We start from the raw sequence: 26671 nt of genomic DNA, 5'->3' as shown, positions 1-26671 counted from the left end.
CTCGTGGAGTGCAATGTAAGACAGGTGTGTTGGACTAGTAACCGGAAGGTTGCAAAAATGAATCCCTGAGCTGACAAGGTAAAAATCTGTCGTTCTGCCCCTGAACAAGGCATTTAACCCACCGTTCCTAGGCCGTCATTGAAAATAAGAATGTGTTAACTGACTTGCCTAGTTAAATAAAAGTGTAAAAAAAATGTTTGGCCAATCGGTGTCCAAAATTACTGATTATGAAAACTTGAAATCAGCCCTAATTAATTGGCCTGCCACGCCTTGGTCTTAGTATTTTGTGTTTTCGTTAATTAGTTGGTCAGGCCAGGGTGTGACATGGGTTTATGTTGTTGTATTTCATGGTGGGGTTTTTGTAGTATTTGGGATTGCGGCTGAGTAGGGGTGTTGTATAGGCTTGGCTGCCTGAGGCGGTTCTCAATCAGAGTCAGGTGATTCTCGTTGTCTCTGATTGGGAACCGTATTTAGGTAGCCAGGGTTTCACTTTGTATTTCGTGGGTGATTGTTCCTGTCTCTGTGTAGTGCTCACCAGATAGGCTGTAATAGGTTTCACGTTCCGTTTTGTTGTTTTTTGTATTTATAAGTTATTTCGTGTATCGTCATTTGTTCCATTAAAGAACATGAGTAACCAACACGCTGCATTTCGGTCCGACTTTCTTTCGACAAACGAAGAACGCCGTTACATGGCCATTCCGATTTAATCGGTCAACCTCTAGATGAGAGTCCTGTGAGTGCCCACCAGCCCATCTTTCCACCCTCCCGTATCGTTGGCCCCGTGATTTGGGATGTAAATGTGGACATCCGCCACGCTCTGGAGAAGGACCCGGCACCTGCTACCTGCCCTCCTAAGCACATCTACATCCCCACGGTGGTGAGGGATCGGCTGTTGACCTGGGCACACATCCCTTGCCACTGGACACCCAGGTATCACCCCCACCAATCAATCCATCTCTGTGAAGTACTGGTGGCCCAACTTTGCACAGGATGTCGCCCGCTATGTCAACTCTTTCTGTATGTCCCCAAACAATCTCCCCGGCACGCTCCACCAGGGGGACTCCTTCCCCTTCCCGTGCCTCAGCAACCTTGGTCCCATCTGTCCATAGACTTCGTCTCCCTCTGTCTGATGGTTTCAGAGCTATTATGGTTGTTGTGGACAGATTATCTAAATCCTGCTGTTTAATCCCTCTGGTCACCCTACCGCTCTCCAGGTCGCTAAGGCACTGTTGGAAGCTGGAAGATTCCTTAGAAGGACCGGCAGGGGGTGTGGGCCCGGGTTCCTTCCCTGGGCAGAGTATGCCCACAACTCACTTTGTCACTTCTCCACCAGGCTGACTCCTTTTCAGTGCATCCTGGGGTATCAGCTGGCCCCAAGGACCCTGAGCCAGATCGAGGCCCCTGCGGTGGATGAGTGGTTTGGCTGTCACGCCTACTCCCGCTACACCGCTCAGGTACCCAAAGTCGCCGGTCTACTAACCACCGGCCCTAGCAATCTTCATTACACACACCATTGTTTATCATATATGCATAGTCACTTTAACTATACATTCATGTACATAGTACCTCAATTTGCCCCGACCAACCAGTGCTCCCGCACAGTGGCTATCTGCATTGTGTCCCACCCGCCAACCCCTCTTTTACGCTACTGCTACTCTCGGTTCATCATATATGCATAGTCACGTAAACTATATCTACATGTACATACTACCTCAATCAGCCTGATTAACCCGTGTCTGTATGTAGCCTCACTACTTTTATAGCCTGTCTTTTTACTGTTTTATCTCTTTACCTACCCATTGTTCACCAGATACATTTTTTTGCACTATTGGTTAGGGCCTATAACTAAGCAATACACTGTAAGGTCTACACCTGTTGTATTCAGCGCACGTGACAAATAAACTCTGATTTGATTTGATTCCTTTTATTTAGCCATCAATCATAAGGTCTGTATCGTATGAGACACTGACTGCAGATTGGGTTCCCGGTGGGATGGACTAATAAATGGTCATCTTTGACCATCACTATTATAGTTCAAATGATCAAATATTAATTTCTTGTGCTAAGTATGAAGATCCCTCCTGAGCTCCATGCAATCTTAACGGGTGTCGGGATAAACATGAGGCCCTTCTCCAGAAGCTACTGTTCTGCCACTGTAAGCATAAAAGTAACTGATAGGTTAAGGACATTGGTGTGTTGGGGAGTGACACTAGTACTGTCTTCCCCTCTTAGTAGTTTAATTGGTCTAGCCAGTAGTTCAAAATCTTTACAGCTGCATCTGGTCTCCAATGCACTGAATCGTAATGCGCTGTCTAGAATCTGAGCTCAGTTCCGTAAAAATGTCTGGATATGCTTATTCAGTTGGTTCAGTCCCTCCTGCAATTTCCACGGTTAGCCCATCTGAAAAGTGTATGAGTGTGCATGAGAAACTTTAGCTGCTCTATTCAGTAGCTGTTGTAACTGTTTGATTGCAGTAGTGTACTCCTGATTCAGACCATTAACAAGAACCACTGATGGAATACGCTGTGTGTTCAGCTGTGGCTCCATCTTGCCTATCACTCCTGAAATATGTCTGAGAGTTGCTCTAAGGAAACTATCTGTATGCTATTGTCAGGGAAACTAAGGAATGCGAGCAAGGTTGGAATCCCCAATAAAAAAACACAGGTTTTGTAATCTCAACACTCCAATTAATTTTACTTTCAGTGCTAGATTGACATTGGGTAGAGAAGTTAGTGTTAGCCACCTAGTAACGTTAGCTACTAAGGTTAGGGTAAGGAGTTAAATTAAAGGGTTAGGGGAAGGGTTGGTGACCACTAACGGATCAGCAACTCCGGGGAAGCGGATATTATGTTTGAATCAGATGGCATGCCGTAGTGGAGATGCGGGTGAGAGGAATTGCAAAAGGAAATAAGAGAAGTAAAGTGGTAGTGGAATCTAGTAAATGAAAGCCTAGTTATTTTTTGGTTGGAGTAAGGGTTTTTAGATCAATGTTATCTGGGAGATCTGATTGAAGTCTCTATAAAAATTGTGTAGGCGTTGGATGAGGTGGCGTCTATAAGAGCAACGAGAAGTGTGCCAATCTAGTTTTTTGTGTGTATCTATGAAACAGAAGGAGCGTGCTCTGCACCTCAAGAAGATATCAGATTGTAATGTGTCGTGTGGTGTGTGGATCTTCGAAGCAGGGCGCCTATCAACGGTATCTCTGGGGTGGCGCTAGAAGTAAAAGCTAATTATATATATAAGAATTGGATGAAGTGGTTGGTGCGCACAGACTAACCAGCATGGTGGATGGAATGAGGAAGCCCACTTCATCCATTCTATTGTTTTTATATGAAGAGTCACTCCCTACTCACGTGTATTTGGGTTTTATGATATTTGGTCAAGTGTATCTAGACGGGGGGGGGGGGGGGGGGTGTATTGTATGCAGCGTATGAAGTGTCCTGTTAGGGTGAAGGAGACAGAGGTGATAAGAATATGGACTGTCCAGCATGTCTCCTATGCGGAGGCAGTGAGAAGAGTAGAAGAAAGGACTGAAGTTAAATAAATAATAATGATAGTAGGATTAGAGATGCCGGATAATATTCCTTGTCAACAGAGGGATCCTGACATGTTGCATGTCAAGTAGATGGACTTTGTAGCATTTATTGCACTGGTTGTCCACGGCACAGCACAAACAGAGAGGAAATTTGAGAAAAAAGGCATCATTGTGAGTGTGGATGAGCAAATCTTCCCGCAATGGAATTGTTTTTTTCCCAATACCCCTTAACAATAGGTGTCTGCCATAAAACCTTGAAGAAGAAGTAGGGGACTGGTTAGCTAACATGCTAAGTAGGTGCAAAGTATCTACAAAAGTAGTAAGTAGTTGCAAAGTTGCTAATTAGCTAAAATTATAAGGTTGTCCATGATGAGATTCAAACACACAACCTTTGAGTTGCTAGACATTTGTGTTATACGCCCATCCATCTTTCGTTTTTGCCTTAAGTAACCTTCTGTCATCTGTAACCATACCAAATGTAACATATCATATGTGTCCCATAATTTGAGTGTCCCAGATTTACATTTACTATGTTATGTCTAGTATATGAGACCAGGCTGGTGTCACATGCTCACTGCTCAAGTAGCCTAGCTTCATTAACGTTTAGTCGGTCATTGACCATAAATATATATCTAATAAATCTATATCAAGCATCATACATTGTTAGCCATGTAGGCTCTGACATTGGGGGAATATGTACTGTCACTCTCTTTGCATATTAATTCACTGGTTGTCAGTTGGGGTGTGCTGGAGTGTGCACACACACACACACGCACACACACACACACACTGTGGTGTAAAGTACTTTAGTAAACATAGTTGAAAGTACTACTTAAGTAGCATTTTTGGGTATCTGTACTTTACTTTACTATTTATATTTTTGACAACTTTTACTTAACTACATTCCTAAAGAAAAGTATGTACTTTTTACTCCATTTTCCCTAACCCCCAGAAGTACACTTTTGAATGCTTAGCAGGACAAGAAAATAGCCTAATTCATACACTTATCAAGAGAACATCCCTACTGCCCCTGATCAGGCGGACTCACTAAACACATGCTTCATTTGTAAATTATGCCTGAGTGTTGGAGGATGCCCCTGGCCATCTGTAAATTTAAAACAAAACAAGAAAACTGTGCCATCATGGCTTGCTTTTTTATTAAGAATGTGAAATTACTTATACTTTTACTTTTGATACTTAAGTATGTTTTAGCAATTACATTTACTTTTGATACTAAAGTATATTTAAAACCAAATACTTTTAGAATTTTACTCAATTAGTATTTTACTGGGTGACTTTCACTTGAGTCATTTTCTATTAAGTTATCTTTACTTTTACTCAAGTATGACAATTGGGTACTTTTTCCACCAGTACACACACACACACACACACACACACACACACACACACACACACACACACACACACACACACACACACACACACACACACACACACACACACACACACACACACACACACACACTACAGAGGTTGTCTAATACAATACAGCTGAAGCATAACTATCCTTGGGCCAGGCCTAATATCTGTTTTGGCCTACACAGACAACATCAAAGGTGCTTGACAGATAAGCGTAGAGGTTGAACAACTCTGACACCCAGTGGCAGTCACTGAAATTGCAAAAAAATATAAGTGGGTCTCAGTGCCTTCTATAAAATATCCTTGCTTCAAGATCCTTCATATGCACTGAGTGTACAAAACATTAAGAACACGTGCTCTTTCCACGACAGACTGACCAGGTCAATCCAGGTGAAAGCAAGACAAAATATTTAAGTGCCATTGAACGGGGTATGGTAGTACGTGCCAGGCGCAACAGGTTGTGTCAAGAACTGCAACGCTGCTGGGGTTTTCACGCTTATCAGTTTCCCGTGTGTATCAAGAATGCTCCACCAACCAAAGGACATCCACCCAACTCGATCCAGTCAACTGTGGGAAGCATTGGAGTCAACATGGGCCAACATCACTGTTGAACACTTTCGACACCTTGTAGATGCCATGCGCCCAATGACTTGAGGCTGTTCCCGAGTGCAAAAGAGGGTGCAACTCAATATTTGGAAGGTGTTCTTCGTGTTTCGTACACTCAGTGTACACATACTGTCATTGGTCTATGACCCAATGTTTGTTTGTCAATATCATGGCTGCATACATTATTTACAAACTCACATCTAAACCACCTAAAACGAACGATACAAATATAGAAATGTAACGTAACTTATCAGTATTGCAACATTGTAACTAGCCAACTAGCTACATATTTTGTCAGTAGATATTTTGCTACATGTGTGTCTGTGACAGGTTAAAGGAAATATTCATAGCCTGTTATACATTAAAAAGTATTAGTAAATTCATAGTATGTGGGGATCTTAAAACATCTAAGGTTAAAAAGATGCATTCAGTATTAGTTGATAGAGATTGATAACATTCATATAATTGTGTTAAAGATCAAATCTGTCAAAGTGTACGAATTGTGAGAGTAATGTGTAAGCGTTATATTGATTACTTTATTTTGTAGTGCCTAAAAGTGTTAATCTGTGATCTACGAAGTGCTCTTAATCTATGAGCCGGTGATCGATTGCTCTGGTCTCCACCCATATTCCTGGGGAAAATCGCGGTCTTTTCTCATTACACTAAACGTTGAATTGAGAATACAACATCGTATCACTCTCGTGATTATTTCTCCCCTGTTTTCAGGTACTTTATTGATGATAAAAATAGTAATTTAAATGTTATAACTCGCTAACATGTCAAGAGTGTTTAAGGTGTGTCTTAGTAACGTCTTGAGGAAGTTAGAAGAGAGTAATATTAGCCCTGCTCGGTTGAAGTGAAGAATAGCATCGTACTGAAGAGTAGCTGTCATCTTATGTCGATTGTGAATGAACATGTGCGTTGTTAATAAGATATTTTGCTGTGTTATTTGTATAATGGGTTTTCTGTTGTTTTGTAATGTGTTACTTTTGTGAAATGATTACACTAAACGTTGAATTGAGAATACAACACCGTATCACTCGTGATTATTTCTCCCCTGTTTTCAGGGGCGTAACATGTCGCGTGGTCAAGTAGCCAAGCGTCGTCAACGGTTACAATCGGTCATTGACATTGGAGAGAAAGCCAGCTAGCCAGTCAGTCATAGGCAAATGTGTTGCATATTATTTTAGCAAATATCTACAAACTACTACTACTACAAAAAAGGAAGCTTCACGATCCTGATAACAGTAAGAAAGTCACATATGTTTGTTAGCCAACGTTAATGTAAGTTAACCAGTGTTCGCTGCAGCCAGCCAGCCAAATGAGGCAGTTTGCAAATAACGTTAGGTGTAATAATGGCCGTTGGACAATATGCCTTATAGTAGTGGTCATTGGCCAAAGGCTGTTCCTTCATATTTCTTCTGATCTAGCTAAATATATATATATATATATATATATATAGTAACTAAATGCATATCAGGTAAGCATATAGCAATTAGTGATGTTAGGCATAGCTAACTTTATCAGGGGTCCACCCTAAGTCCCTTCAGCCTTATGGTCCAATGTTCCCTCAGCTCTATGTTCCCTGGGCCCAATGTTCCCTCAACCTATGTTCCCCCAGCCATAGGGCCCAGGGAACAAAGTGCTGAGTGAACATAGACATGGTCCCCTTTATCATATCACATGAATCTGAATTTCTCTCCTCCAGAACAATCACCACCATGCGTCGCAGAAGATCAGCTTGTAGTGTCAACTCTGACAGCAGTGAGATCGATATTGATCTCTTAGGTATGCGTTTATACAGTTCCCCTACCTACAAGCATTCAATAGCATCTGTTGCAATGACTAAGAAATGTCCTTTTGTCTGATATCCTACCTATTTTTATCCCATAAAACATTAGGATACACTTACCAGTTTTCAAAGTTGTGTGTTGCAGCTGAGACAGAGTTGAGCAAACTCCAGAGACAGTTTCGCATCATGGAAGGAGACAGGCAGGCGTACACCGTAGAATCACAGGATCTCATTCGCAGACAGCTGTGAGGATATTTTTGTCTTAAAGACTGAAGACATAATTACTTAAGATTCAGTGTACCTCTAAAGTTGTCTTTTGCTATGTTTACCTGGACATTGAAACTATACTGTACGCCCATGACAACTTATTGTGGAACATGTGAACTCCGTTCTGCCACCTTTGGTCACTTGTCCCACCGCCCCCGCCCCCGAGTCCCTGCCCATCTTCCGAAAACATCTGAGAACCTACTTCTTCAAAGAGTATCTTAAAGTCCTACTCCAGTCTCCTTTTCACCTCATTTATCACCTGATTTACTTAGCAAAAGGCACATCTTAATAGGGGCTCTAGGTAGCATCATGAATTTAGGATTTTTGTTTTGTTCTCTATTGCTAGAGGGGGAGGCCGATGACATCAGAGAGCGCCATAAGACCAACTCCTTGAATGGCCTACTCCTTGAAGTTTGCAGTTGTGTCTGAAAAAACATTATTTGCTCAAAATAATACTATTTTATCCTTACGTGTGTGTTCATTACTGTATTTATTTTTCAAAAGGAAAAGTTCAAAAAGAGCTGGAATACCCCCTCCAATTTGTTTTAATTAAATGACACCCTTGCTTTACGTGAAGTAACACTATTTTTTCCTACTAGCACTGACTTTGCTGAAGGCTACTTTGAGGACAAATGTATTTACTATGACTGAGATATGTGGTTTCCTCACCGAGCTTTCTTAAGATTAACACACAAAATTTAAGTCACTCTGGATAAGAGCGTCTGCTAAATGACTAAAATGTAAATGCAAAATGTAATAAAAAGGAGTTTAGTTGGAGAAATGTAGCCAGCCCAGCCACTGTCAATTGAACTGGCCTAATTGCTAACAAAAGGTTTTTAAAACCGTATGATTAAGTGTAGTACAGTGTTCCTCCATATCAGGGCTAACGCTGTCTCTAGTAAGAGCACTAAGTCCAGTATGACACAAGCACATGGCTTCTTCCTTTGACACTGAAATGATGCATGTCTGTTACCCAACCAGGAGGGAGATCCAAAGGCTACATTGTGAACGCGATGAACTTCTCCGGAGCCTGCGTGTCTCAGAGAGTCCATTTCGATGCTCGGATGACGCAGACGCCACGCAAAATCTGAGCAGCATGCTGGTGTACCGCGACAGGGTGGTGGAGCAGCTCGACTCTGAACAAGGGAAAATGGCTTATCTGCGACAGGAGGTGTTTGTATTGACGATTGCTTTGTTACAAACATTATGGATGTGAATTGCCCAGATAATCAGGAATTCGTGATAGTTTAACCTCATCCTACCCATGCTAGAAATGGACTTTACCCCCAAACCTGCAGATGGGAATCTGGGAAACTCTTTCATCAGCCTGAAGTGTCGCCCCTTGCCCTGTTTAAGAATGCTTTTTTCAATAGCGCAATGGGTTTTGGAGGGTGGTCACGTGTTTGGGAGGTTGTGAGTTTGAGAGGTGAATCAGGAGAAGCAGTACTCACTAAGCAAGAAGCGTGACATCCTTTACAATGGTGCTGTGACCCAGCTCTGCAGCTGCACTCCGCTCAACCGCTGGGATTGCTGTGGAGTGAGTTTGGAGGGTGAATGTCGCAGATGAGGACCTGTGAAACTCATTCCTCAGCCTGCAGTGTCGCCCATAGCTCTGTTGAATAAGGCCTTTTTTCAAAAGCGCAGAGTTCCTAAATTTGAGTCTTGGTATCAGGTAGAAGCGCTAAGCAAACAGCATGAAGTCCTTTACACAGGCCTATATCCTTTTCTAATTTATTTTATTTTAGTCAGCTCCAATTGACAATGTTTTATTCTTGCTCAAATACCTAGTGATATTCCTTAGGTAACCAGATGTATTCGCTTATCTGCTTTTATCGGCTCCTTCTGTGGTAGATTTTGACTTGGGAGAGTAAGCTGGCTGGCCAGAGGAGAGGAAGCACCGCATGCCACAGTCAGAAGTCGGAGGCAAACCAGACACAGAAGAACAGCCTCATCTTGGAGAACAAACTGGAGAGGGTTAGCAGTAGCCCGAGTGCCAGTCTGTTTCTGCACTCTTGTCAACTCCTTATGGAATTGTCATGGTGTTGACATGTCACCCATGTCTTTGCACCAGGGTCGTGTTCGCTTCAATAAGCTTTTGGCCAAGAACGGGCAGCTGAGAGAGGAGCTGAAGATCTTGCACGTGGAGAGGAAGCAGTTCCTCCACCTCTACTGCAGGATGGAGAGGGTAGGGCTCACAGCACCATAGAAATCAAATTACTCGAATGGGTAATGAGTTGAGATGCACCCAACTCACTGAGCAATGTTGTGTTCCTGTTTGTCATTCAGGAGCTGCAGGAGATTCGCAAGGACATCCGAGACATGATGGCTCAGTCCACTGCTGCTTTTGAGGCCAGGTAATACATACAGCTTTTTTGTGTTGATGTGTTTTTGAGTAGAAAAAGGTTATTTGGTCTGCATTGTAGAAAACAGACTAAAACAGGGAGGGACTACCTGAACTTTTTTTTTTACGATGGTGTGCCATCATGAATATGATCCTTCAGAGTGGAGGCTCGGTGCAAACGGATGCTGCTGAAGGAGAAAAAGGTGAAGGACCTGACCCAGTATGGCACGGAGGTGAGCGAGCTGCAGCGGGTCATCTCCCACGACCACCGCCTAAAGACCTTCATGAGCATCAAGGGCAACGAGTGCAGCAGCCAGGAGGAGGGCCAGGACCTGAGCCGCAGACAGGGTCATAGATGAGATACTTATTATAAGCCTTGTTATAAGACATTATAAAGGCTTATACATGCTTATGAGAAGTGACAGAGCATTATACCTGTATGCTTTAATTCACACAATGACAACGATTACAAAATGACAAATTACTAAATCAAATACACAGCGCCATGGCTTTTCAGCAGACCGATTATTTTATTTAATAGCCAAATGCAACGCAGAATAAGCAATAGTTGAGTAGTTCTGATTTGGGGCACTGAGTTGATGGTGTACTGCTTTATGTAAGTCTGACTTATATCTGTCTGATTCTGACCTCTAACCTCTGTCTTTAGTTGAGGAGAGGCAGCGCAGGAGACTGGGACTGGACACTCAGGGAGGGACTTTTGGGACTCTCGATTCCTTGCAGGAGACCTTCCACAAGATCCACTGTGTCACAGGGGAGGAGGACCTGCACAAGCTGGTGGGGACCTTCATTCAGAGTGAGTCACAAAGCCATGTCTCCTCAGCAAAGGGGCACCTCTTAACTTCAAAATACGTGCATTTACTACTTTATTATGGAAATATGATAAGGAAATATGCCGTTCTCATATTTTAGGCCCTCTAGAGTATGCTCCTTAACTCTCAAACTACCAACATATTTTACATACATGGATTATTACCTAGAACATTTAAGAAGAAACTATTGGAAAAAGCAACAATCGTAACAAAATATCAACTTAATTATTTTAAAACATCATTAGGTATGTAAATAATGTTATCTGAAATAAAAACAATAAAAATAACCAGTAAAAGTATAGTTAAGTAGCATAATCTGTCAAATTAAGATATACATTTTTCCCTTATATAATGTGCAGAATTTTTCAAAAGGATAATCCACATTAGTAATAAAAAGCTAATTTACAACCATTTGATTGTAGTATCATTTCGTTTTTTAGAATTTTGAAGTACATATTAACATTGCCATATTTATGTTTGTAAAAACCAACATTTGAAAGAGCCTATACTTAATGTTATTGATAAAAAGTGAGTGATCCGGAGAGATGGCTTAGTTTTCTTTATTTACTTACCCCCCAGCCAACATTAGAATTGCTGCTTGTGTAACAATGGGAGTGGTAGGGCCTATGGCAGAATGTTTCAAAAAGCAAGCCAAACCCTCAAATTCACTTCCAACCAAATGTTATAACAACCAAAATACCATAGCAAGTTGCAAATATAGAATATTGGACGGTATTATATGAATGCTGGTATTTATATAACATTTTCCAGGAGGGTATTGTATGAATTCTGGTATTTCTATAACATTTTCCATAAAATCTATTTTTCATAGTATACACACCAATACACGCCAGGTAGCCTAGCGGTTAAGAGCGTTGGGCTAGTAACTGAAAGTTCTCTGGTTCGAATCCCTGCAGCCAACTAGGTGGAAAATCTGTCGATGTGCCCTTGAGCAAGGCACTTAACCCCAATTTTTATGGGGTTAAAGTGTAATAAATGTAATACGGCACTGCAAATTCAGAAGGCTGCTGGTTTCTGTAATTACAGTTCTACCAAGTATTCATAGCACTGACAGACTTTTATGAGCTGTTTTGACTGCAATTAAGCATATAACTAATTTAGATTTTGTACACGGTCATACCTAGTAGTTATAACCATAGGCGAGTACATAAGGTGCATGTGATCTGTTTATCCGGTCAAGATCGCTCCACCCTCTGAGGATATGTATGACTTGATATTATGAACAAGTTGATTGACAAATTTGAAAAATTTAATGAACCACCTTCAGGCTATGATAAAAAAAAAATATCCCAGTTGGTAGTTTGAGGGTTGAACAAGGTCTGTGTTGACACAAGAGGCCATCTAAGATCTATTCTGTTATATTTGTAACTGTGAAAAATACCTTTTGTGTTTATGCATCCTACAGTTGAAGACAAGAACTTTGCTTTGCTAAACTTTGTTAACGAACAGAACAACAAAGCCGAGACCTTGAAGGACGAAATCAACCAGGTCTGGATGAAATTGAAACTACGTGCATGTTTACCTTTGAAATAAGTAATTTCTTTGGATGTTGTGCTTTAATGCACACATTAAACTATAGTGCACCTTCCTTTCTATTTGGATACTTTGTTAAATGTAGCCAACTAATTGGAGGAGTGTGTGCATGTGTGAGTTCTACGTGTATGTATTATTGTGCATTCATGTGTCCATTAGGTGCCTCTTCTACTTTTGTGTTCAACCTGATCTCAGAGCATTTCATATTATTCGGACATCTATTTTAGTATGATATGTTACGTTTCGTATGGTATGTATTAATTTGTGAATGTCCGTCACCCATTTTGTATGATACGTTATGAATTACAATTTGTACAATATGTTTACGAATTAGCAAAACTTACAATATCTTACAAATTTGCAAAACGTATGAAATGTTACAAATTCTAGCGAAGTTGGTAACGTTAGCTAGCTGGCTAGGGGTTACGTTTAGGAGTTAGCTAAAAGGGTTAGCTAACATGCTAAGTAGTTGAAAAGTTGCTAAATAGCTAAAATGCTAAAGTTGTCCGTGATGAGACTGTCCGTTGTGTGCCTACCCATCCACCCCGACCAACCACAATAGTTTCGTTTTTGCCTTAACTACCTGTCTTATGTAACCATATCAAACGTAACATATCATACTAATTTGAGTGTTCCAGATTTACATTTACTATGTTACATCTAGTCTACGAGACCAGGCAGTTGTGTTTTGGTGTGTGTGTGTCACAGATCCGCTGTGAGATGGAGGTGGTTTCCAGAGAGGAGCGCAGACAGCATGAGGAGCGCAGGGCCGTGCTTTGGGGGGTCAGTGTGCAGCAGCAGGCCACAGAGCAGCAGATGGAGGGCTACCAGCAACGCATCACCTCAGTGGGCAAGATCCTCAACCAGCTGAAGACGGGTATGGATGGGAAAGAATGGTTTGTTTTGTTTCAGCCCAGTACTATCTACATCTTACGGCTATGACTTCCCTTCCTGTGGAGGCCTTAATAAGCTACTTACTATGACTGTTGGTACTTATACTACTATAACTAATAAAACTATTACTACTAACTTACTATTTTCTTCAAATTCAACTAAATCAAGTTAGTGCTGGGCTGTAACAAAATGTGCACCTCCTGGTGGTCTTGTCTCTCATTGCAGTGAAGAGACTCACCGAGTGCCAATTTCTTTCTGCTTCTTTAGACAACCAGATTGAGAAGAACCATAAATTCTTCTTGTGTGTTTCCGTGCACCAGGAATAGACCGTGTGTGCCACAACATAGACTGTGACAGGTCAGTGATCGAAGACAAGTTAGGCTCCTCGACCGGGATCCGGGACAGCACCATTATGACTTACCTGGGATTGGTGGAGCGCAGGACCAACGAGCTGCTGACTTTGCAGTCTTTCCTCAGCTCCAAGGTCATTTCAATGTCACAAGGTTATTTAAAATGCATCCATCCCTCCTTCATTACTTCTCTGGATTAAAAATGGATCCGATAGGACTGGATTGATGAAAGCTATTGTAATGTAGTGGAAACCTACTACTACTATCAAATTGTGTCAGATCAGGGATAGGCTACATCAGTGGAGGGAGGGTGGAAGTATGGATTTTAGAAGTGAACAGAGCCTCAGTGAAGTGTTGCCCTTGAAACATTTTACGTTGTTCTCTGTCTCCGCTCCAGGACCTTGATAAAGATTACAATCCTAGAATGGTTGCCAGGCACCTCCTAGGACAAAGTCCACCACTGCCTAGGCAAAACAAAACGGTTGAGGCTCCCACTTCTGGGTATGTCTGTGTGTGTGTGTGTGTGTGTGTTCAATATAGAAGCTGCTACATCTAATGCCGGAAAGGGATGCCAATGAACAGTGGCAAGTTTGTTTCCAATCCTGTAACAATAACCTATAAAATACATGTGGTTCTGTTTCTGAAATATATCCCTGACGATGCAGTTATATCCACTTTGCAGCTCATGTTTTTTTTGTTTTACCTGTGCTGCAGCTTAGAGAAACTTTTTAACCAGCCCAACTGTATTCACAACCTTGCCGGAGGACAAACTAGTGTGCTATTCCAGGGCATAGTGTGCTATTTTAAGAACCTATTTTAGGAGTAGGACCTACATTTTCAGTTTTTCTCACGTTCATAAGGAAATAGTAGGTGAATGCAATACTTGGTACTAAGTGTGTTAACCATAGAAATATAACATATAGTTTAACTTTATGGTGGTAATGTAAGACTACTACTATTTTAGGGATGACAATGACCCAGAGGAGTCCCTGCTAACAGACCAGGTGAAGCCCCTCTCCAAGGACGAGCTGCTCCCGCTGGTAATGACGAGGGTGAGGCTTTCCCTTCAATCAACATGGACCACCACAACCATATAGCCGGAGATGGCCTACCTGACTCTAGTTTAACCCTCAATTGGTAGCAAAATAGTGTCCACAATTCAGAAATATCATCCATACCTGATCATTGTTATTGTAATACTATGGGTTGATAGCATTCTGAATTTCCTACCGCACACATAACAAAATACGGTCTCATTGGGTTGTTTTCTGCCAGATGCAGAGGAAGGCAAGGATCGTCCGACCAGAGGTCCGAAAATCAGCCTCCAAACTCAGCGTTGTGGCCAGCAGAATCCACCATGGCTCCCTAGGACTCTGAACTCATCATCGCTTTATGAATATTGATTGGACACACACAAGGAAATAGTTTATTGACCTCATCCTCGGTACCTTGACCTAGTCCCATGTAATCTGACCTCATCCCTGGTAGCTGCAGACTGGGGGACCGCAGGAGGCCCACTCCTGTGGAAAGCAGCATCACAGCCCTGCTTTCATGAGCCATTCATAATCTGTTACGTTTATAATGCCTCATTAGTTGCAAATTTGAGTTTAAAAGAATTGAAGTATTCATTATTTGTTCATCAAATAAAATATTCGGTGGTGTAAGCTTTTAAAGATGTATAATTAATTTAAATCAGAATAAATGTCAGCCTCAGATAAGACATTTTATTTTTACTATGGCGGGCAAAATGGTTCAACGTGCCAATAAATCAGCACAATCGTCTTTTTCGGTTATCCAAATTGACAGCATCTTGGAGCAAGAATTGGTATCATCTATACTGTGCTAATGACAATACAAAAGAAGAGTAATGTAGAGCAAAGTACAATACGGAAAAAGAAACATTTTTGGTAAGTGCATGGGGTGTATTTATAGATGTTTGCTTAGATAGGCTACATGTGTGTAATTTCAAAAGCATCTTCGAGGGGGCCTTGATTCCAGTTTCTTACAAGATATTAGAACACACAACATTTGAGAACTGGCAAAATATATGATTCTTTGAAAATCAGTTTCTCACATAAAAACAGTTGCTGACATGACAAACAGTACATGCATCACATTTTGTTAAGAAAATAATTTTCATGGAATGTGCACATGAAACAATCCTTGAGAATTAAGCAATCTCAACACTAGGCCTCGCTACAAATTACATACAGTAAAATCAAATATCCATTAAATATCCAGTTAATCATTTTCATGTGCTGCCTGAGTGAGCTCTGTCATAATTATTAAGAGTTGAATCATTAATGTTGATGATCAAAATGATGATTATGTCCCTTCACGTCACCGTTCATGTAGACGTCTAGTCCTGGTCAGTCCCACAGAACACCACCTTGCTCTCCAGCCGAGACCGCTCAGCCTCAAACACCAGCTTGTGGCTCAGTAGAGTCTCCTCTGGTCCGGAACGGATAAAAGATGCATCTCCACTCTACGCGACACACACACACGCAAACACGAGTCACATTTTTTTCCATCGACATGAGTGTAATGTAAGGTTTATTTATTTCACCTTTATTTAACCAGGTAGGCTAGTTGAGAACAAATTCTCATTTACAAATGCGACCTGGCCAAGATAAAGAAAAGCAGTGTGACACAGACAACAACACAGAGTTACACATGGAATAAACAATAAACAAGCCAATAACACAATAAACAAGTCAATGACACAGTAGGGAAAAAAAGAAAGTCTATATACAGTGTGTGCAAAAGGCATGAGGAGGTAGGCAATAAATAGGCCATAGGAGCGAATAATTACAATTTAGCAGATTAACACATTGACAAATGAGCAGATGATGATGATGTGCAAGTAGAGATACTGGTGTGCAAAAGAGCAGAAAAGTAAATAAAAACAGTATGGGGATGAGGTAGATTTGGTTGGGCTATTTACAAATGGACTATGTACAGCTGCATCAATTGGTTAGCTGCTCAGATAGCTGATGTTTAAAGTTGGTGAGGGAAATAAAAGTCTCCAACTTCAGCGATTCTTTGCAATTCGTTCCAGTCACTGGCAGCAGAGAACTGGAAGCAAAGGTGGCCAAATGAGGTGTTTGCTTTGAGGATAGTCAGTGAGATATACCTGGAACGTGTGCTACGGGTGGGTGTTGTTATGACCAGTGAACTGAGATAAGGCGGAGCTTTACCTAGCATAGACTTATAGATGACCTGGAGCCATTGGGTCTGGCGATGAATATGTAGCGAGGGCCAGCCAACTAGAGCATACAGGTCGCAGTGGTGGGTGGTATAAGGTGATTTGGTAACAAAACGGATGGCACTGTGATAGCAAACTGGATGCAGTCTGAGTATTGCAAGCTATTTTGTAGATGACATCGCCGAAGTCGAGGATCGGTAGGATAGATAGTTTTACTAGGGTAAGTTTGGCGGCGTGAGTGAAGGAGGCTTTGTTGTGAAATAGAAAGCGAATTCTAGATTTGATTTTGGATTGGAGATGTTTAATATGAGTCTGGAAGGAGAGTTTACAGTCTATCCAGACACCTAGGTATTTATAGTTGTCCACATATTCTAGGTCGGAACCGTCCAGGGTGATGATGCTAGTCGGGTGGGCGGGTGCGGGCAGCGAACGGTTGAAAAGCATGCATTTGGTTTTACTAGCGTTTACGAGCAGTTGGAGGCCACGGAAGGAGTGTTGTATGGCATTGAAGCTCGTTTGGAGTTAATTAGCACAGTGTCCAAGGAATGGCCAGAAGTATACAGAATGGTGTTGTTTATGTTGAGGTGGATCAGGGAATCGCCCACAGCAAGAGCTACATCATTGATATATACAGAGAAAAATAGTCGGCCTGAGATTTTAACCCTGTGGTACCCCCATAGAGACTGACAGAGGTCCGGACAACATGCCCTCCGATTTGACACACTGAACTCTGTCTGCAAAGTAGTTGGTGAACCAAGTGAGGCAGTCATTAGAAAAACCAAGGCTATTGAGTCTGCCGATAAGAATACGGTGATTGACAGAGTCGAAAGCCTTGGCCAGGTCAATGAAGACGGCTGCACAGTACTGTCTTTTATCGATGGCGGTTATGATATCGTTCAGTACCTTGAGCGTGGCTGAGGTGCCGCACCCGTGACAGGCTCGGAAACTGGATTGCACAGCAGAGAAGGTACGGTGGGATTCGAAATGGCCAGTGATCTGTTTATTAACTTGGCTTTCAAAGACTTTAGATAGGCAGGGCAGGATGGATATAGGTCTTAGGTCTGTAACAGTTTGGGTCTAGGGTGTCACCCCCTTTGAAGAGGGTAATGACCGCGGCAGCTTTCCATCTTTAGGGATCTCAGACGATACGAAAGAGAGGTTGAACAGGCTGGTAATAGGGGTTGCAACAATGGCGGCAGATAGTTTTAGAAAGAGAGGGTCCAGATTGTCTAGCCCAGCTGATTTGTACGGGTCCAGGTTTTGCAGCTCTTTCAGAACATCTGCTATCTGGATTTGGGTGAAGGAGAAGCTGGGGAGGCTTGGGAGAGGAGCTGCGGGGGATGGGGGGGGGCTGTTGGCCGGGGTTGGAGTGGCCTGGAGGAAGGCATGGCCAGCCGTTGAGAGATGCTCATGGATTTATCGGTGGTGACTGTGTTACCTAGCATCAGTTCAGTGGGCAGCTGGGAGGAGGTGCTCTAGTTCTCCATAGACTTTACAGTGTCCCAAAACTTTTTGGAGTTAGAGCTGCAGGATGCAAACTTCTGCTTGAAAAAGCTAGCCTTTGCTTTCCTAACTGATTGCGTGTTTTGGTTCCTGACTTCCCTGAACAGTTGCATATCGAAGGGACTATTTGATGCTATTGCAGTCCACCACCAGATGTTTTTGTGCTTGTCAAGGGCAGTCAAGTCTGGAGTGAACCAAGGGCTATAACTGTTCTTAGTTCTGCATTTTTTGAATGGGGCATGCTTATCTAAGATGGTGAGGAAATTACTTTTAAAGATTGACCAGGCATCCTGACTGACGGGATGAGGTCAATATCCTTCCAGGATACCCGGGCCATGTCGATTAGAAAGCATTTGACAGTGATGAGGGGTGGTCGTTTGACCGCGGATACAGGCAATGAGGCAGTGATTGCTGAGATCCTGATTGAAAACAGCGGAGGTGTATTTGGAGGGCAAGTTGGTCAGGATAATGTCTATGAGGGTGCCCATGTTTACAGATTTAGGGTTGTATCTGGTGGGTTCCTTGATGATTTGTGTGAGATTGAGGGCATCTAGCTTAGATTGTAGGACTGCCGGGGTGTTAAGCATATCCTATGAGTGATACTGCAAAAGGTGTCATGACTGTTTTTTTAAAGGTGTTATGAATGCCTTTTGTATACCCCCTTCAGGTAGAGTTAGGCTAAGAGTTTTTACAGTACCCAATACCATTCTGTGATTTTATTGAACCAGGTACTGCAACAGTGTAAATTTCGCAATGGGGTTTGATTGAATCCAAACAACGATCTAGATAACTCAAATAACATTTTGTTCCACGACGTTCCACGACATCAACGTATGATTAACACAAGCCTAAGTCAAAGCACAGATCTAAAGTTTAAAAAAAATGTCCCTCAATGTTGACATTCACACAGGCTCCCAGCACTCACCGCTACAGCAGAGATGAAGGCTTCCACCAGTTGGTAGTCCGCCCCGCCGTGTCCGCCCATGCCAAAGGCCCCTGGGGCGCAAGTCTCTGCCGTGTGCTTGGTGGCCCTCCCTGTGAGGAAGTCAAACACTCGAATCTCATGTCCATCACACGACAGCTCCCCCTATAGGAACAAAGCAATCATTACATGATAAGAAAATGTTTGCAGGTTATCTTTATGTACTAAAATCAGACAGTAGCCAGATACATCCAGCTCTAGCTTTACTTTTACTACAAATACAGATTATTATTTATAAGGATAAATATTCCCGGACAGAGAGATTCCAAAGTTCATAAACTATGACACAGAAATTCACGTCAATAAACTATTTCAGTTTGTGTGTGTCCCATCAATATTCATAATCTATCTATATCTTATTATCATATCACATTAATTTCAATCACACAAGTGGCATATTAATGATCAACAATGAATTATTCATAATGATTTAACCTTATGTTGGATTATTCAAGATTGTGTCTGGACTGGAGTGCTACAGTACCTTGCTGCCATAGATGGTGGTCCTCCGCTTACATATCTCCTCTGTAAATGCCACCATGGAAAAAGCAGCTGTAAGACCCCCTTCAAACTCCATGTTCACCACCTGTACACACAGGTACAACAAGGTGAGAGAAGAGAGATGAAGAGAGGAGTTGTGTCGACTTGAGCCAATATCAAATCCAAGTCAAATTGTATTTGTCACATACATGTGTTTAGCAGATGTTATTGCGGGTGTAGTGAAATGCTTGTATTATTATTTCTGACCGAAGCATAAACTTAATTTAAATACAACAAAAGTGTGCAGGACTTAATTTACAATTCTGTAACCTCTCTTCTGACACTCGGAATGGTCTCTGTTACGAAAGAGACACTTATTCTAAAGGAGATATCCTGTTAAAATAAAGGTGAAATACTGAGTAATAAATAATAAATAAATAATTCATAATAACTGTAGCTGTATAAATGTAGAATAACCCTTTTTCTAAGCATGGTTTCTCTGCACTAGCGGCTAGCCAGATGGTGGTCAGTCTTACCTGGTTGGTGCAGACGTCGTTGTCACACTGGTAGACACAGCGGCCGTACGGCCCTGATTTCAGAGCCTCGGTCACAGACTCAATGTCTGGGAGAGAGCTGGAACATATCACAGACACGGGCCAGCCCACACAGCCCTGAGAGACACACACAGGCCGGGTTACTGTAAAGTGCTTTGTGATTTTGGTCATTTTCTATGAGCCTTCTGATTTACACTGCTTGCCCTGAATAATAATTGCCCCTCGTGGGACAGATCAAATGTAATTGACATGAATGGAAAAACCTGTTTGACTCTGTCCAGGTAGATCTTGCGTGCAGAATATGGGCAAGATTCCTCTACAGGGCAGTCTAGGCAGCGGTCTGCAGCACCTGGTGGCTGGAGGAAAAACTCTTTAGCACTGAATCACCTTTGACTATTCTTGGGTGGGTTTACCGAAAGCGTCGTAGCACTCACATCATCTACAGCAAATCCATTGTAGGCAATGGATCGAAAGATGATCTTAGTGCTACAAAGCTTTTCGGAAACCCACCATTATACTATGTAGGACTAAATGGAAGCTCATTGTGGACTTATGTCCCAAAGGGGCCAAAGAGGGTTGAGTACCTTTGACAGAATCAAAAACGATCTAAAAACAAACATTAATACAACGAGTGATAATATCGCACAATGAGTACAGTATGATTAGAAGGTAACTCAAAAGTGGAAATCAAATGTAAAAGCATGGACATCAGCTGCTTCGGGAGAGGTGGATGTAAAGGCAGGAAACTGGGGTTGTGGTTGTGGGAGTGTGATGCAATGCTTTGTCAGCTATGTTTTCCCAGACAAAGAATCACCAGGAGTTAGTTACAGTCAGTTCTCAGGCTTATGGGGCAGCATCTCCCACTGTATCGCCTGGGGGGGGCTGTTATTCTGACACAGTTACTCTGTGTAAAGGTTGTATCGGCTGTTGCTGTAATGTTTTCCTTAACGATCCATATTTTCCCTAGTTTGGGTCCAAATAGTTGTGAAATCAGTGGTTCCAGTATATTAAAAACTAAACAATATATTTGAGATGGTATGGGAAGTATTTGAGATGGTATGGTATTATATAGTATTTGAGATGGTATGGGAATGTGGATGCTATTATGTTAAAGTAACACATTCATCCATGTCTATGTAACTATGGTTGTCATCACTCCAGGGCCTGTATTATTGTTCAATGGCATGACAAACCCATTGTTTAAAACTATTTAGAGTTCAATCAGTGTCCAAAACAGACACACATAGTTGTACCACTTCCTTTCTGATTACAGTGCATTCGGAAATATTCGGACCCCTTTACTTTTAGCACATTTTGTTGAACAGGTTTTTAGATCTTTTTGCAAATAAAAACAATTTAAAAAATACCTTATTTACATAAGTATTCAGTCCCTTTGCTGTGAGACTTGAAATTGAGCTCTGGAGCATCCTGTTTCCATCGATCATCCTTGCGATGTTTCTACAATTTGTTTGGAGTCCACCTGTGGTAAATTCAATTGATTGGACATGATTTGGAAAGGCTCACACCTGTTTATATAAGGTCCCACAAACCAAGCCATAAGGTCAACAGATTTGTCCGTAGAGCCCCGAGACAAGATTGTGTCGTTTGGAACCAACTCTTCCAAGACCTGGCCACCTGGCCAAACTGAGCAATCGGGGGAGAAGGACCTTGTTCAGAGAGAAGACCAAGAAACCGATGGTTACTCTGACAGAGTTCCTCTGTGGAGATGGGAGAACCTCCGGAAGGACAACCATCTCTGTAGCAGTCCACCAATCAAGCATTTATGGTAGAGTAGCCAGACGGAAGCCCCTCCTCAGTAAAAGGCACATGACGGCCCACTTAGAATTCAGCAAAAGGCACCTAAAGGACTCTCAGACCATGAGAAATAAGATTCTCTGGTCTGATGAAACCAATATTGAACTCTTTGGCCAGAAGGCCAAGCATCACGTTTGGAGGAAACCAGGCACCGCTCATCACCTGGCCAATACCATCCCTATGGTGAAGCATGGTGGTGGCAGCATCATGCTGTGGGGATATTTTTCAGTGACAGGGACTGGGAGACTAGTCAGGACCGAGGGAAAGATGAATGGAGCAAAGTACAGAGAGAGATCCTTGATGAAGTCCTGATTGCTTTGGAGCAGGTTCTCAGACGGGCGAAGCTTCACCTTCCAACAGGATAACGACTCTAAGCACACAGCTAAGATAATGCAGGAGTGGCTTCGGGACAAATCTCTGAATGTCCTTGAGTGTCTTAGCCAGAGCCCGGACTTGAACCTGATCGAATATGTCTGGAGACACCTGAAAATAGGTGTGCAGCAACGCTCCCCATCCAACCTGACAGAGCTTGAGAGGATCTGCAGAGAAGAATGGGAGAAACTCCCCAAATACTGGTGTGCCAAGCTTGTAGCGTCATACCCGTGAAGACTTGAGGCTGTAATAGCTGCCAAAGGTCTAAAAACCTGTTTTTGCTTTGTCATTATGGGCTATTATGTGTAGATTGATGAGGGAAAAAAACGATTTATTCCATTTTTAGAATAAGGCTGTAATGTAACAAAATGTGAAAAAAAGTGAAGGAGTTCAATACTTTCCAAATGTATATGAGAAGACCACACACCCTTTTCTCTTTGCGGAAGTGACTGAGAGATCCAAATGATGACACTTTCAAACACCTGTGAAGAACAAGCTTTTTTTAATAGGGCTGTCAGTCGATCAAATAAATGAGTTGATTAACTTGTTATTTTATTTATATATATTTTTTAAACATTGCCTCTTTACCTTCGTCCTCCAGCCCAGTGATGTATCAAGTCAATGTCATGGCAGGATTTGGCCAGAAGTGCAAAAGAGCTCTCAGCCTCATTCCTCCAGTTCCCTCGAACAAAGGAGTGGGCAAAGTGAAAGAAACCCACCTAGAACAGGAGAAAGTAACCATGGAAATCTTTGCAGATACTTTAACCCATGCAGGCTGCACTGAGAGCGGAGTGGAGGTCACTATTCAAATGTACAATACTGTACGAAGACCTGGGTTCATATACTATTTGAAATCGTCCATAAATATAAGCGTTTGCTATAGCCTGTCTGGAGAGCCTAGGTGAGCGGGCTTTGCAGTTTTGCAACTATTATAGTAAGTGAAGTTTATTTCTTTATTCTGTTGGTTCCACTGTGCACGGCAAGATCACTCAAACACAGATACATTAAATACTATTAGTACTTTATAGTAATAGCACTTGAACCAGGTCTGGCTATACTCTATGTAAATTATGTAAAATTTACAGAGTATTGTAAATACATCCCTACCGGTTCTAGGTGTTGAATATGGACCGGGTCTCCAATCGCTCCACTGTCCATCAGCACCTGTGGGGTCAATTCCAAAGCATTGGCAACACACTATATGGCAGCCCTTTTCAAGATTGATTTGACTGCTTCTATCCCGCGAGGAGTACCTTGTTACTAGGCATATTTTCGCTCGAGCTCTGATTGGGCATTAAATCCAATCACAGTAGCCATTGTCCTAATGATGCTGGGCTACGCAAAAAGCATAGATCTGTGCAAAACATACTGTAATATTTCAAATAAATGAATATACACTTACTTTTATCTTGTGAATGACAGGGTCATATCGGAGGACATGGCACACTGTTAGCATCACACCATTTTGAATGCAAGTTCTTACAATCTCTGTGCAGTCCTCAGCTGTTACCTAAAACGAAAAAAATATCAATTTGACACTGTGCGTACACACGCCTGCACGCCCACAAAAACAAACACGGACAGACACAGACACACTCTTTCTATATCTCTAGATATGATTGATTGTATAAACTATGTGTACTGGGCTGGTATAGGGTAGCTGAAATAATCTTGTCTTGATCAGACATCACAACAACATACATCGTATTTACAGGGGTTGGGGGAACACTCACAGCCATGGGCTTCTCCAGAAGAATATGGTAACCTTTCTTTGCCAGTGCCACAGCGGGGTTCTTGGCAAGAAGACAAGAACACACACTCACTCAGAACAGCCATCATGGATTCTCAATCTTAGCCTGCTGTAGCATCAATGGGCAAAATACTAGACACTGAGCATCCTAAAATAGTTCTGTTGAAATGGTTGCTCAGATTCTGTCATATACCAAATTTGATTAATTGAGTAACAAGTATGCTCTACTACTATTACCTTATGTTGGCGGTCTGGAGTACAAATGAACACAGCATCAGCAAACTTCTCCCTTTGTACTATACCACGCCAATCTGGGAAAGAGGAATATAGGTAACATATGTCATAACACTTTTCATAACTGATTACAATGCATGCAAAATTATACTGGTTTGTACTTAACATTCAGAGACATAAGATGCCACGAGAGCTTATTGTTACAACATGCTTGTGATAATATGACGCTGTTATGCCGTATAGTTCAAATTAAGTGCTACTAAATAATCAATCCAGCGTAGGGAGAAAATGGGTGTGGACCGACAATTAAATATGTTTCACTCATACCAGCAAACACGTTGACATCTGCTATTCGGTGTTGCTTCTGAAGTTTCTCCCGTGCAAATTTCCTGGGGTCAGCCACTCCAATGACCTACAGTTAATTTGAGTTTTCATTGTTTCCATTATTATCATCATAATCATCATCATGACTTTTATGTAAAACCTTAGTCAAGACCGAATGGCTACTAATCGGTAGGACATTTCAATTCTGATGGAAAGAAGTGATGAATGATTTAGCCTAGCAGGGATGAAAGCCTATATCTCACTAAGATCAGATGGTCTACTCATTTAAGTTATTTCAGTCAATATTGACAAGATCAGATGTAGAGAGATATTGTGGAGCCTTACTCGCATGCGTTGAGGCTGGAGGGAGGCAAAATGTGCGTATGTCTCCCCACGGTTCCCAGCTCCCACCACAATGACATCCACAGGTGATGCCATCCTGTCTTTCTGGGCCCTGCTTAAAAATGACAAAGACATCAGTTCAAACCAGCCATGTTTAATTTATTGATGTATATGATGTTTAATGCTATTGTTTTCGTTGACTGAACATCATGTAATAGATCACTTTCATGGAGAAAAAAATATTATAAAACAAATATTATTGTGCCAAGTTATATTTGAAGAATGACAAATTTCTTGTTTTCCTAGTTACTTATTTTATTTACTTTTACATTAATAATGTATTCGTTTAAACAAGGTTGTCGCTAGTTAACACAGCCACAAAGTCAAAATTGGCCATGTTGTAAAAATTCATGCAAACAAATACGAGGTTTTTGGTCTTCATTCAAGGTTAGCAGTGTTGTTAAGGTAAGGTTTCACATCTGATTTTAACATGCTGACTACACCGGGCACGCATGTTGATTGTGTCCATCCACAGCAGACGAGATCAGGACATGCAGGTTGAAATATCATATCATAACGAACTCTGAACCAACTATAGTCATTTGGAGACAGGTCGAAACACATGAAACGTTCATGGACATTTAGCTAGCTAACTTGCTGTTGCTAGCTAATTTGTCATGGGATATAAACATTGGGTTGTTATTAAATGCGCAGGGTCCTTTTTTTCCTGGATCTTTGTAGAAATGTGACCAATTTTGAGTCACACAACATCGTGTTATCTAATCCGACAATTAATCCACAGATAAATGGGGAAATTTAGATAATTTCTAGTAATCGACTTTATATGGCAGTTAGCAACCAACTTTGAGGTGCATTTACCACCAACAACTGGACTGAAGTGTGGACCGTCAGCTTCCAATCACCTGCGTGGGTATATGCTCCTAAAAATCAATGAGATGGGAGAGGCTGGACTTGCAGTGCGTCAATCGTCAAAAATAGAACCAATACCTATTTCGTAGGAGCTCGTTGACGCGCGCGAGCAGTTTGGATGAAATGATTGAATAACATGTATGTGTAAATTTATGTGTAAGAATGTAAGAAAATAAATTGTAGAAATAGGCGGGGTTTAGCCATAATTATGACTGTTAAACTAGTGACGATCTTTTAAACAAAGCATGTACGTTGTTTCCCTTTACTGACAAGATAAAGTGACTGTCACATGATCATATAAAAATCAGCAATAGTAGGCTGAAGGTTAAATGGGAATGCAATATTTCAACAACAAAAATACAACGACCATTATTCACGCCAGAGTTTATCTTTGACCGTGTACAAAAAACGCGAAATTCAGATCTATATATTTTTTTCTACAAACGTTTGCATACAATATTGGCTACAGTAGGCTACCTACCTTAACCGGCGGTGGTCTTCTTCAGTGAATCCAAGATTCGGTGGATGCATCTGCGTGCATTCTTCTGGGGGGGAACCAATAGTAGGATAAGACATGGTTATGCCAGACATTGAAATCGATGCACACGGAAGGCGTGAAAATACAATTTCA

The 26671-nt window shown here is 41.7% G+C and overlaps 2 protein-coding genes across 10 annotated transcripts; one reads left to right on the top strand and one right to left on the bottom strand.

Annotated features, from left to right (window-relative positions):
* The first annotated feature begins 6162 nt into the window (after positions 1-6162).
* LOC135504523 (outer dynein arm-docking complex subunit 1-like) lies at positions 6163-15259 on the top strand. 8 transcript variants are annotated; one of them, XM_064923192.1, is made up of 15 exons: positions 6163-6247; positions 7230-7309; positions 7459-7558; positions 8562-8751; positions 9432-9554; positions 9652-9765; positions 9867-9934; positions 10082-10269; positions 10589-10735; positions 12178-12260; positions 13014-13182; positions 13520-13683; positions 13947-14050; positions 14514-14601; positions 14831-15259. In XM_064923192.1, exons 2-15 carry the CDS (start codon positions 7243-7245, stop codon positions 14924-14926), a joined length of 1701 nt encoding a protein of 566 aa, XP_064779264.1. In that variant the 5' UTR covers positions 6163-6247; positions 7230-7242; the 3' UTR covers positions 14927-15259. The 8 variants fall into 8 exon arrangements, with proteins under 8 accessions (XP_064779264.1, XP_064779262.1, XP_064779269.1 ...); XM_064923190.1 differs by having other exon boundaries at positions 14825-15259; XM_064923191.1 differs by lacking the exon at positions 6163-6247 and adding an exon at positions 6688-6768 and having other exon boundaries at positions 14825-15259.
* On the bottom strand, positions 15260-26631 carry zgc:154075 (uncharacterized protein LOC556929 homolog). 2 transcript variants are annotated; one of them, XM_064923199.1, is made up of 14 exons: positions 26522-26631; positions 25114-25225; positions 24772-24856; positions 24448-24521; positions 24194-24253; positions 23863-23970; positions 23568-23624; positions 23049-23179; positions 22888-22942; positions 20537-20629; positions 20256-20390; positions 19724-19825; positions 19183-19344; positions 15260-16034 (listed from the first exon to the last, which is right to left on the bottom strand). In XM_064923199.1, exons 1-14 carry the CDS (start codon positions 26629-26631, stop codon positions 15909-15911), a joined length of 1410 nt encoding a protein of 469 aa, XP_064779271.1. In that variant the 3' UTR covers positions 15260-15908. The 2 variants fall into 2 exon arrangements, with proteins under 2 accessions (XP_064779271.1, XP_064779272.1); XM_064923200.1 differs by having other exon boundaries at positions 25114-25222.
* Between the last annotated feature and the right edge of the window lie 40 nt (positions 26632-26671).

This window comes from Oncorhynchus masou, chromosome 18 (assembly GCF_036934945.1).
Source record: "Oncorhynchus masou masou isolate Uvic2021 chromosome 18, UVic_Omas_1.1, whole genome shotgun sequence".
In the NCBI taxonomy this organism is placed as follows: domain Eukaryota; kingdom Metazoa; phylum Chordata; class Actinopteri; order Salmoniformes; family Salmonidae; genus Oncorhynchus; species Oncorhynchus masou.
This window is presented reverse-complemented; position numbering and strand designations above follow the sequence as displayed.

Excerpts from the sequence above, each read along its gene's own strand:
- zgc:154075 (XM_064923199.1), bottom strand. The coding sequence starts at position 26,631 with ATGTCTGGCATAACCATGTCTTATCCTACTATTGGTTCCCCCCCAGAA. Across the intron at positions 24,857-25,113 it reads TCCAGCCTCAACGCATGCGA|GTCATTGGAGTGGCTGACCC; the intron begins GTAAGGCTCCAC and ends AATTAACTGTAG. Across the intron at positions 22,943-23,048 it reads CACTGGGCTGGAGGACGAAG|GTGTTTGAAAGTGTCATCAT; the intron begins GTAAAGAGGCAA and ends TGTTCTTCACAG.
- LOC135504523 (XM_064923190.1), top strand. The coding sequence starts at position 7,243 with ATGCGTCGCAGAAGATCAGCTTGTAGTGTCAACTCTGACAGCAGTGAG. Across the intron at positions 7,310-7,458 it reads GATCGATATTGATCTCTTAG|CTGAGACAGAGTTGAGCAAA; the intron begins GTATGCGTTTAT and ends TGTGTGTTGCAG. Across the intron at positions 13,684-13,946 it reads AGTCTTTCCTCAGCTCCAAG|GACCTTGATAAAGATTACAA; the intron begins GTCATTTCAATG and ends TCTCCGCTCCAG.